This window comes from Acartia tonsa, chromosome 7, assembly GCF_053477335.1.
Source record: "Acartia tonsa isolate MP-2025a chromosome 7, ASM5347733v1, whole genome shotgun sequence".
Lineage (NCBI taxonomy): Eukaryota > Metazoa > Arthropoda > Copepoda > Calanoida > Acartiidae > Acartia > Acartia tonsa.
In genome coordinates, this window is record NC_137266.1 from 44,397,116 (window position 1) to 44,409,728 (window position 12,613).

Consider the following 12,613-nt stretch of genomic DNA (forward strand, 5'->3'; position numbering starts at 1 on the left):
GGTTTGATTGAATCCTCTTATCTAATACATATAACACATGCATATAAATTTGGTCCACAGACAAATAGATGGATACATGGAATATAGGTAGGTAAATAAATACTTTGTATATGGATAAGATAAGTTTGCCCATTTATAACAGTTCAATGAGAAATTATAGTATTCTAATGTCCTAAAAGAATTGGAGAAATGATTAATTAAACAACATATAAAGAGTAAAAACCAAAATTAGTTTTCATGAAAACTTATATCTTTTTAAAAATAGAATAAAATTACTGTTTTTGTAGACAATTGTTTTTGAAGTCCCCTGGGCAATACAAATGATGAGAAGGAATTTAATTAATGGAAGAAGTAAAAACTATATGCCTTGAAAAGACTATGTATAAAGTTCCAATTATTTCAAATTATTTGTTACAATAAAATTTGGATAAATATAAATAAAAGTATACCAAAATATATTGACTTATACATTGATAGAACAAGGATGACAACATCCATAAAAGCGAAGCACTGAAACGGTAGGACAAAAGAACATTAATATTTGTATAGCGTCAGAACTGAATAATCAGAATATTAATGTACAAGAGTCGACCCAAAATCGTAAGTAAATTTGTTGTAAAACTGCTTGATACAGGATAATGTTTATGGACATACTTACATTTTTAGGACTTGATTATAGAGTTGCTTCGCTTATAATATTGTACTTTGTTGTCCCAGGAATCAGTATACCAAAAATCAGACCAATCGGATAATTAGTTCACATACAAATTTGTTGTTAAAAATGTTTAAAAAATCAACATGTTTAAAATGGACGTACGGACATTCTGGTAATGATTATAGAGTTGCTACGCTTTCTAACTCGTACCTAACTATTACAGGAATCACCATGCAAAATTTGAAATCGATAGGACAATTCTAACATGCCTAAATTAACAAAAAAAGCTATTTAAAACGGTAAAAAAAATCAACATGTTTGAAATGGACGTACGGACATTTTGGTAATGATTATAGAGTTGCTACGCTTTCTAAATCGTACCTAACTACTAAAAGAATCACCATGCAAAATTTGAAATCGATAGGACAATTCTAACATGCCTAAATTAACGAAAAAAGCTATTTAAAACGGTAAAAAAAATCAACATGTTTGAAATGGACGTACGGACATTTTGGTAATGATTATAGAGTTGCTACGCTTTCTAAATCGTACCTAACTACTAAAAGAATCACCATGCAAAATTTGAAATCGATAGGACAATTCTAACATGCCTAAATTAACGAAAAAAGCTATTTAAAAAAGTAAAAAAAATCAACATGTTTATAATGGACATACGGACATTCTGGTAACGATTATAGAGTTGCTACGCTTTCTAAATCGTACCTAACTACTAAAGGAATCATCATGCAAAGTTTGAAATCGATAGGACAATTCTAACATGCCTAAATTAACGAATAAAAGCTATCTATCTCGGACGGACGGACGGACGGACGGACGTACGGACGGACGGACGGACCGACCCTAATTATAGAAAAGCTTCGCTTTTAAAAATAGACACATACAACATACTTAAAATTATAGCCAAAAAACTTAAGTGCATTTTTTTTATTAAGGCTTAGAATCAGATATAGTAACTTAATATCGCAATTAATATAACAAATACAATAAATAGAGAAATACAACGTGAATATAATAATAAATAGATAGATATAGTATAAAGATAGATAGATAACCACTTAAGTGCATAATAATTTCTCCCATTAAAGTTTAATATCTCATTAGAATTGAGGCCAAAGCGATTTAAGAATGTTTCAACATTATAGCTAATATTTGAATCTCAAATTTTTAGGTAGTTACTTAAGATATCAAAAAAGGATCTTGCTGACTGCTAAACCAATATGTTTCCCATTTACAGTGAAGCTTCTTTTAGGTCCAGGGTCTTATAACATTTACAGTGAAGCTTTTTTAGGTCCAGGGTCTTGAACTAAATATTTTAGGGAGAGAAACTCATTCATTAATTAAAATCACCTCCTAGCCCTCCAAATTGTTTCAAAACTAAAATTGAAAGTATAGGTTCGACTCTCTTCCCTCTAATAGTCTCTTTGGGGCGTAGCCACTAAATTTAAAAAAGAAAGGGTTTCTCAGTCAACCTCTCAACAGATGATACAGTTTATAACTTTAATCAAAATCAGGTTTATTTTAGCGTACTTCAACCACCTACTTGCAGAGATGTAATGTCTTAATCTAAATTAAATAATAATCTTATATAAGAAAAGTTGCTAAAATGAAAAAAAATAGATAATAATTGGTCTCGTATTAAATGCACTTTATAGAAAGAATAGAGACAATCACTCTATAATATCAAAACCTTATATTGACGCATTTACATGTCCATGTGTTTTTTTATACATCAATTTATTTTTATGGGTAAAATTTCACTATATTTCAATATTACCTGAGAACTTCTGTGAAATCATATCCTCTGCTTATAGACTGTTTTTCTCCAGCTGAAATTAGAACAGAATGCATTATGAAATTCAAATAAAGATTGTTATACCTATTTACAAAGGTACGTACACTTATTTGGTAGATTAAAAAACATTTGAAATTTTCTACTGAATTGTCGCTCTTTCTCAGGGATCTAAAGGGATAAGACAATTGTGGATAAATTGATGTACATACCCAATGATAACACACAAAATAACCCAAATTTGTGGTTGAAACGTTTGGGCACTTATTTTCATGAACCAACCAATAAAAATTCAAAAAAAAGTTCCCAAAGTTTTAAAGCCAACGAATAAGAAAACGTTATTACAAAACTTTTGGGACTAGTGTAATAGAAAGCCAAATGTCCCCTCCCTCCCTGCCTCTTTCCAGCTATACTTCTTGCCATATCCTTATCAATCTATTTAACAATATGTTTTACTTTACATTGACATCTGAAGAGTGCAATCATGCACGAAACAATTTGTACCTAATGTCTTAATAAACACGTAAAATTCATATTTTGTTTGTGAGTTAACCACTTATATTTAACAATATATCTAAATATCTGTCTATTTATCAATATAACTATCTATCTATCAATCCATCAATAAGTATACCTAAAATTCCAGGAGTATCAACGATAGTTATACTCTTAAGAACATCACTGTCTGTTTCTGAGCTCTCAAATCGCGAGAGAAATCCACCACCAAATTCCTAAAAAATTATATCGAAATAAAAGAAAAATTGAACCTAGTAAAAGTGTCTGACTCTGATTATGACGTAAAAAAATAGCCAATCAGCGGCCAGTATGCATTGTAATTGACCAATGGTAAAATTTATAGTCGTCTCTCATTGGCTAATTTTTTTACGTCATAATCAGAGTCAGACACTTTTACTAGGTTCGAAAAATGTATAATTTGGGAACATTTTGCACAGAATCTCTCCCCTTTATTCTGAAATTTAATTAATAATAAGGGATTAATTTTGTTATTTGTTTATTACGTAAGGACAGGAGAGTCACGCAGGGTAAGGTCAAAGAAAGGACAGGCCCTGCGTTGTTAGGGGTAAAAACACTCTCCTTCCCTTTAATTAAGTTTATTTATAAAATAAGGAGGTTTGGAAAAGTTTGATTTTTTACATGACTAACTATTTGATGTAGTTTTGCATGGATGATTAGTTTAGGAGTTGCTCTTGTCCCCGAAAAAGAAGCAACAGTACTACGTTTTAAATTTATGATGATCCTGCTATGAAGTTGTGTACAAGTGTATCCCATTCCCCCTCCGCAAAAAAATAATCAATATAGTATCACCTGTAATCTTCTGTAAGGTTTTTTCTTGTCCACGGCCAGTAAATGTCCAGGGATCTTAAACAACAAAACATAATTAACATTCGGCCAATCTTTGTCCATCAATTTATGTATTAGCTAGCGGCTACGCCTCTAGAGGCCTCTAGGGACACGTAAAATTGTTTCTTTTCAATCTAATTTAAAATCAGCTATATAACAAAAATGACAAAGCCCAATCTGTCCCACTTTTGAGCAAGACGATTCCTATATGACGTCATATAAAGGGAAAAGAAAAAGGGAAGGGGGGGGGGGAAGAAAATCTCTTCAAAAGAGATGGGAGAAAAGGGAATCGTCGTGCTCAAAAGTGGGACAGATTGGGGTTCGTCACAAAAATATTTTTTCGTCGATAGTTGGTGTTAGTTATGGCTTAGCTAATTGCAAAAATGTATTTTTTTTATTTTTTTCTATATTTGTCGATTTCTCTGGGGAGTGTGGTGGGTGGTACCCTCCCCAAAAATAGTTATAATAGGTAGAACCACCCTCTGGAGAGAATAATACCCTCCGTCATATTGTTTTTTTCTTTATTTTTTAAACCTAAAATAAAAAGTAGGGGTTGTTCAACTTCACCCCCCTTTCTAACAGGTCAACTGCCCCTAGAACAATAAAAAAAACAATGTATCAATTTGTCCATTAGTCTATCTATCTATCAATATATCTTTGCACATACCTTCCCCTCCTCTTTATTATGAGCAATGATAACAAATTTATCAGTGGTAGGCTCTGGACCAATCATCATACCGGGGTAATTCTTCTCTATCAAATATCTACAAATAATATCATTAGAAAGTCAGTTGTTTTTTTATAAGTGTAGCTACTCTATAATTAGGATATGTTCGAACGACCATTATTATGAATATGACTCTCCATTTTAGTACAAAATTGCTATTTTTTAAAACGTTCAGGGATCTAAAGGGATAAGACAAGGACCTGTAATTATAATAATGACACAAAACAATCTGTAGATTGCAATTAATGGTTGACAGTCAACTTAATGAACCAACCAATCAAATTTCAAGAAAATTCCCTAAAATTAATAAGCCAACGAATGAGAATCGAATCATAAGACTTAGGGGACTAGTGTATTAAAAGTTCATATTCTCTCCCTCCCTGAAGACGTTGCTAAAAAATGAAATTTGGAAGATATCAAACACAATTCTTAAGTCAAAAGTACACAACAAATGTTTTTGCTTGTGTTGATCTAATGTTGATAATTCTTCTTACCTTATAAATGAAGTTTTGCCCGTACTGTATTGTCCAACGATCATAACTAATGGCTTCGCTTCAAAATCTGGATCCTGTAAATATAGATTTGCTAACTAATAAATTAAACAAAATAAATAAGAAAATATATCTAAATCTTTGAAAGCCATATTCCATTTTTTTATTTTTGACCTTTTTGACTCTACTGCAGATTGATTTGCTCCTCTATATTGGAATCTTTGTATGTACTCTAATACCTTTAGAGTTTTTGTTTTAGGAATCTTTAAAATTTTGTATTATTATTTTTATTTAGTGATTTTTTTGGATGCTGTGAGTATTGGTGCAAAAAATATGACGTAAAAAAAAAAATTAGCCAATGAGAGGCCACTATAAATTTTACCATTGGTCAATAACGGCCTCTCATTGGCTAATTTTTTTTGTTACGTCATATTTTTTGCACCAATACTCACAGCATCATTTTTTTGTTGAGAGTAATGGCTTTGTTTGAAATTCAATTTTGAATAACAGAGAAGCTTAGCTCTGCTAATAAAATATTATTAGTGTATAACTTAAATAAATAAGAAATCTCTGAAAGTTAAAGAGAAAAGTAATCATAGAGTACTTATTATAGATAAAGTTCCTATTACCTATGAAAGCACACACATTAATTTTTAACACATATTATAAAGATCAGTAGCTTTATTTCTCTAAAAAAGTCATTGAATATCATATGTATGAATTGAACATATGAGGCTATCCCTTAAAGTGCCTATCAAGCACTGAACCCCCCTTTGATATTAAAATAAATTTTAATAAGGGAGTGGAGGTAAGTTTTTTCCTAAACCTAAACACCTGCTGGGGGCCCAAAACCTGCAGGGCTACCAAATATAACCTTACCTAAAGTAAAACAAACATCTAAAAGCCCCTCTTGTTTGAATTATAAAAATATGGGGGGAGTGCTCGTCTAAGAACTTTGAGGGAAACTGCCTAATATGGTAAGGACACACAAACACAAAGACAAACCTCTTCTAATAAGGATTTAAAAATTATGAAATTTAAAATATTTATCTATTCTATGTTGAAAAAAACATAAAATATTTATAGATTTCTGCTAAATATAAACATAAACTTTATAGTTCAACTTTACAAATACGCAAATAAATTATCAGATAAATGTCAGATGAATGTAATAAATAAATAAACAAGGATGGTTTTGTACATTGCATTTATTTAGCAAGTTCCTTAAGCAAAGCAGTATTTTTAGGGAGAGAGGGCTGTTTATTACACTAGTCCCAAAGTTTTATAATAACCTATTTGTTTGCTTTGCATCGTTGGGTTTTCTTTATAGAATTTTAATTGGTTGGTTTATTAAGTTAAGTGTCCAAACGTTTCAACCATTAATTTTAATCAACATAAAGGATAATTTTGTGTATCATCATCGGGGATGTACATAAATTTACTGTCTTATCCGTTTAGATCCCTGAATATTTTGCTAATTACATTTGGTTCACACAGGCAATGTCAATAAGTAAAGAATGACTCTATTTCTATCTAATTATCTATCTATAGTCCACATAGAATTAACAAAAGTTTATTTGTAAAACATCATGTTTCATGCATTAAGCAATCTTCAGTTACAATTTAATTATCTATCTATCTATATATCCATTTATCTATCTATGTATCTATATTCATTTATCTATCTATTTACCTATCCAATTATCTATCCATTTATCTATCTTTTGTTTATTCATTTTCTTACCATCTGTCTATCTATCTATTTATCATCCATCTATCTTCCTATCTAACTATCACAGTATCTATTTATATTTACCTCTAAGTCAGGAGACATAATATCATTGTACAGAAATTCTATTTATATAAAGAGTTTTATGTCCAAACATTAAAAAATGAAAAAATGTTCTGCAAAACAAAAAGTACTGGTACTGGTATTGCATGTGAAAAAAGTAGCTGTGCTTAGTGCCCTCTGAAAATTAGGATAAATCTCACCGCTTTTGGCCTACCTATTCTATTGTCGTCATAGTAGAGGGAAAAACAAAAGGACAAAAAAGATACCACCTAGAAAAGAGATGGGGTAGAAGGTATTTCCGACGTTAATAAAAAAGTTAGGTTAAAAGCTGTGACATCTATTTCCATTTTGCTAGGGCAATATAGACAGCCACGTGAAAAAAAACTTTTATTTACCACTACTGTTAATACTGTTAATAGGACATGTCTAAACCACGATCAAAACTGTGCGATACCGACAAAGATACGGAAAAAATAAATCTAATGAAGAAAAGCGTTAAAAGGAACTTCATATAAATCTGAATTAGCTGCACCAGACCGAAGGTTAGAAAGAAAAAAAACTTCCATTTTGTTAAGATTTAATTTTAGTAAATTCCTTTTGTTAGTCAGTGGGATACCCTTGCCCCCATAATTGTGTCTAGGCACTGCAGAAAGCTATAACCATGTGGGGCAGCACCAAAGATATCCGCGCATTGTCGGGAAGGTGATGGGTTTCAATCTCGGCACAACCCGAGTCATAAAAAATACTTTAATTTACTTACATTCCTATGTCAGATGCGTAGAATTTAAAATAAGAGTAATACTAAGAAAACATTGGCTTAGAACAGGCGCAATTGATTACTTTGCACATAAAGGACAAAAGTCTTGCTATTAAAGGGTTGGTTGTCTGCAATTTATAGTTTGGGTGTTACTGCCTTAAAAGCTAATTTAAATGTATTGCCCTACGTTATCAACCATCCCCAGAGGTATTAATCAAATAGACATTTTCTTTACCTAGATCAGCAAAAATAGCACTTTTACATGGTAATCAAAATATAAACAAGGGGTCGGATCTATGGAGTTGAACCGTCAAACAAGATTTTTTTTGTTTTGAATTCCGTATACAAACTTTTTTCCATACATGCATATTTTGTTTATTGATAAAGATTTGTATTCATAAAAGTATAGGAAAAAGTTTTATGATAATTTTTAAGCTCAACTAGGAACATTGTTGTACTTTTTTACTTATTGTGTTTATTATCTATCCTTTTTTGTTTATCATTGATTTTGAAAGATTCCATAACTCTTGTTATATGTTGACAAACTTGTTTCTATTATGCAATTGTATTATTTCAACATTATCACATTTTATTACTATAAAACAGATAAAAAACTAATAAAAATATTGTTTTATTAAAAGTACTAGTCGGAGCTAAAAACAAACAAACCTAAACATATAACAAAAAGTAACCTCTTATTTTGAAGTTAATTAATTTCCTTAAGTTTTTAAATTGGGTCCTAGGTAGATCCGCAGGAGCAGTCTCCGCCCCACGCAGAGGAAAAAAAATAACCCCCTTAATTTCCAATTTATTAAGGATAAGGGGGGGGGGGGTGAGATATCCTGGCCACATTCGGAAAAAAGACCTACTAGTTGTTTCATCCCTAAATGCTTGTTTTTTTTTCATTCATTACAAGTAAAACGAAGTAATGACTTACATACCAATTTGTAAAAGGTATTCATATTTAAGATTACCTTTATGCCAAGTAAACCTTTGACAATTTGATTGCACGACCTTTCTATGGAAGTCCTAACTGTGTATGGTAATGAGTTTTAGTCTTTAGACCAAATCATTCAGTACTCAAAAGCTTAAATTGTCTAAAGTTTTCATTTCTTTGACATTTTTAATAAACATATCAAAAGATGATATCGATAAAAATTGTCAAATGTTTATATTAAATTAATAAATAAGATAAATATAAACATTTTTAGTCGGGTGACAGGTATAAACAAAGACAATATGTTCATAGTAAGCGTAGCATCAAATTATAAGGATATAAGGACGCGCCTACAACGTAACATAAATATTAGAAAATTAGACTCTTAATTTATATGGTACAAAAAAAGGTTTAAACTAAATGAATTTTGATATTCATATCAATTTATTGTCCATTGTCTTATCCCCAAAGTTCCCTGAAAATTAGGGAGTAAAAGTAATATCTCAAATTTCAACCCATAATTAGAGAGTCGGAAATAAGCTTTAACCATGGATTAATCAAGGGCAGGGAGGTGAAATCCAAAAATATTAAATTATTTTTTTCATAAATTAGTTCAGATAAAACAAGAACAACATCCATATGTAGAGAGGCAAAAAAATATTCTCAGACAAAGTGTGTTATAGAGCAGATGTTCAGTTGTAATAACAAAGAAAAGAAAGAACCTGCAAAAACTTCAAGAAATCACGAAAGCTTTAAAAATAGGTTTGTCTCTTTGAAGTATTACTGTCAAACAGATGAAAAAACAACTTAAGGACTAGATGCTTACATGTCATATAAATCTTCACTGAAAATTTCTGTAGTATATCTTCAAAAGCAACCGAGAAAATCACATTCCCCATATAGAGTAGCGTCGCTACTAAAAAAAAGTACTATGCAATGATAAATAAAATCTTATGAAACTAATAATTAATAGGGTTCCACGACAAACGTAAGAGTCCCAAACGTCAGAGTGGAAAAACATCAGAGTGGACAAACGCAAGAGTCCCAAACGTCAGAGTGGGACAAACGTCAGAGTGGGACAAACGTCAGAGTGGGACAAACGTCAGAGTGGACAAACGCAGGATTTTTGGGACAAACGTCAGAGTGGACAAACGCAGGAGTCCCAAAATTTTTTTTCAATTTTGAATTTTTCTTTAATTTTTTATTTTTTTTTCAATTTTGAAATTTTTTTCAATTTTGAATTTTTTTTTCAATTTTGAATTTTTTTATCCACCCTCCCCCCCCCCCTTTATTCGGTCCCCTTATTTTTCTTAGATAGGTTAGGTTAGGTTATAGGCCAGGGGGCCGAGCGCTGCGGCTAGGCAGGCTAGGGGGCCAAGCGCTGCGGCTAGGCAGGCTAGGGGGCCGAGCGCTGCGGCCATAACCATTATTTTGTAGACAGTGGTATAAAAAACTTTCAAAATTGTCATATAATTAACCCATTAGTGCCGAACCGGGTTTTAAAACCCGGTGCCAGAAAATGGAAAAAAAAACGGTTTCCGGCTTCATAATTGCATCATTCTCAGTATGAATCCCCCCTCTACTACCCTGGCTTTCATTTCCCCCTGGAGCAGGCAGTTTAGCTTACTTCCGTTTGCTGGTATAGATCAACAAAGTTTGAAAATCATGACAATTCAAAATACCCCATCTAACTTTTTTGTTTTTATAGTAAAGTCGCTGATTTTTTTCGTGAAATCTAATGTTTATTGACAAGTACATCTATATGTGAATTCGTTTTATTCAAATTATTATTTTTTATATGATTTTTTTATCGTTTTTTTACGCCCTATTATGACCCGGTTCGGCTTGGCCATACATACCCGAAAATTTTAAAACCCGGCTCGGTTTCGGTTTTTATTACCCGGTTTTAACTTTTCAACCAATAAAAATAACAATTAACGTCATTAGTAAGGGTTTGAGCCACCATAATAACCCTAGTAATCTCTATAGGTGTCACCCAATAGTTTTATGATCGTTTTCTGATATGTAACACCCAAATTTTATATGTTCTTTTTTTGTAGTGTGTGTCTTTTAAAACTTCGAGCAACGGGTTTTTTTACCCGAAAACGGCGGCACCTATAGCCGAAACACTAAATTTGAAATAAATCGCTTCGTATTATACTTGTAGCTCTTTAGATTACATGAGGTTGTGTAGTTTTCAATTACGGATCGTATCAAAGTTCTAAAAAGTGTTCATCTCACTTTTGGCATTCAAAAATTACATTTTTCGATTTTTGGTCAAAATAACCGGGTTTATACAGGTCAACCGGGTTTTAAAACTGGGGGAAAGCACCAAAAACGGGTGTTAATGCCTGGTTGGTATTTATGGCCAAGCCGAACCGGGTTTTTTTGCAACTTTCCTGTGCACGCCACTAGAGCAAAACAAAAAAATACGAATTCCGTTTTGACCATTATAAAGCTTCCCTGAAACTTACAGCTCGATCGGCCCATAAAAGTGGCGCTCGGCACTAATGGGTTAAAATAGCATAGACTCTGATGTTTTACTTAAGCAATGTCCACTCTGACGTTTGTCCACTCCGACGTTTGTCCCACTCTGACGTTTGTCCACTCTGACGTTTGGGACTCTTGCGTTTGGGACTCTTGCGTTTGTCCACTCTGACGTTTGGGACTCTTACGTTTGGGGTAGGACCATTAATAGGTGTATTACCCTCAAGGGTCTAAGGCCTCATTCCAGAACAATACTCCCTTTAGAATACATGTTCCTTTTCCTAGCTATATCAAGTTTCTAAAGAAGAAATAAGCTAATATATTATGAGTTACTTCAATACATATAATAATGAATTAGAAAGATAAAAGGAAGCTATAATTGTTTAAGTACTCGAATCTACACATATAGAGGCTTCTAGGGTCACTTTGAAGGGAAGGAGCGACCCTAATCTTTTAGTAAAGAGTAATTAGAAGAAGTTTTTTTTTTATTTGGGACAGGGGGGGCAAGGTCGGTTTGTATTGAAGCAAAAATAGTTCTAATCCCTCCATGGACTATGAGAAGCTTCACAGTAAAAGAAAACAAAATCGGCTCAGCAGAATTTTCGGTATACAAGGACAGACAGACATACACCCTGTTTATGATTAGCTATTGTAATTGGTGATATATTGATTCAGATTCAATAGAGGAATGCCATAGTTAAGAAGCACTATTTCCAACAAAATGACCTACAAAGCCAAACAAAGTCTTGAGCTAGAATCAGACACAACTAATTACCAAGCATAAATAATACCCATCTACATCCTACACCACCTTATGCACCCCACTAAAACACCCAATGGCAGTGTAAAGGTAAAATAGTCACACTCCATTGGCAAAACCCTGTGTACACCACTGACTTGGACATTGCGTTTTATTGATGCAAACAAATAAATTTATAATAATTCAAAAAATATCTGAAAATAAAACTCTATAAATTCCTTTTTCAATGGGTAGAAGTTGTGTTTTATAAATCTGTTTAAGACCTTCACTGACATCAGTATAAACAGTCATTGGTTCTGGTTTTTTACTGCGAAACAAAGTCATTTTCAAGTCCTCTCTATTTTTTTCTGAAATAGAAAAAAACACAAAATTTTGTTTAACGCCAATATAATGTTTGTCTTTTTTGAAAGGCTACTTTTGGTTAGGTAAATACTAATGATTTCCTCGCAGGGTTAGAGCCCTTCGAAATAAGAGAAAATCTAATGTGAAAATACGACGAACCACCAATTACGAGGCGGATCTTGGACAAAGTAGCCTCGGACAAAGTGGGCTCCGGATAAAGTAGCACCCGGCGAAAATTGCACCCGGACAAAGTAGCCTACACTGTTAATAAAGGTCATGGCCGCAGCGCTCGGCCCCCTGGCCTGCCTAGCCGCGGGCGCTCGGCCCCCTTGCCTATAACCTAACCTAACTCAACCTAAAAATTGCAAAAACAATGTTAAAAATTGTAAAAACAATATTAAAACTTGTAAAAATCTACCAACCACTTTTTGTAAATCAATTGAATTCTAAACCATCTATGTATTAACTCTTGAAGATATTTTTCTTAAATAAA

The 12,613-nt window shown here is 32.6% G+C and overlaps 1 protein-coding gene across 1 annotated transcript in view; it reads right to left on the bottom strand.

The window, feature by feature from the left end:
* Positions 1 to 12,130, bottom strand: part of LOC145323825 (EH domain-containing protein 3-like) — a 43,039-nt gene extending 30,909 nt beyond the window's left edge. The window contains exons 1-7 of the mRNA XM_080166386.1: positions 11,997 to 12,130; positions 6,862 to 6,899; positions 5,049 to 5,122; positions 4,495 to 4,591; positions 3,792 to 3,845; positions 3,100 to 3,196; positions 2,451 to 2,502 (exon numbers count right to left, since the gene is read on the bottom strand). Coding sequence (XP_080022512.1) covers positions 2,451 to 2,502; positions 3,100 to 3,196; positions 3,792 to 3,845; positions 4,495 to 4,591; positions 5,049 to 5,122; positions 6,862 to 6,899; positions 11,997 to 12,102 — 518 coding nt within the window. The 5' untranslated portion in view covers positions 12,103 to 12,130. The remainder of the gene's footprint in view (positions 1 to 2,450; positions 2,503 to 3,099; positions 3,197 to 3,791; positions 3,846 to 4,494; positions 4,592 to 5,048; positions 5,123 to 6,861; positions 6,900 to 11,996) is intronic.
* Positions 12,131 to 12,613: the final 483 nt, after the last annotated feature.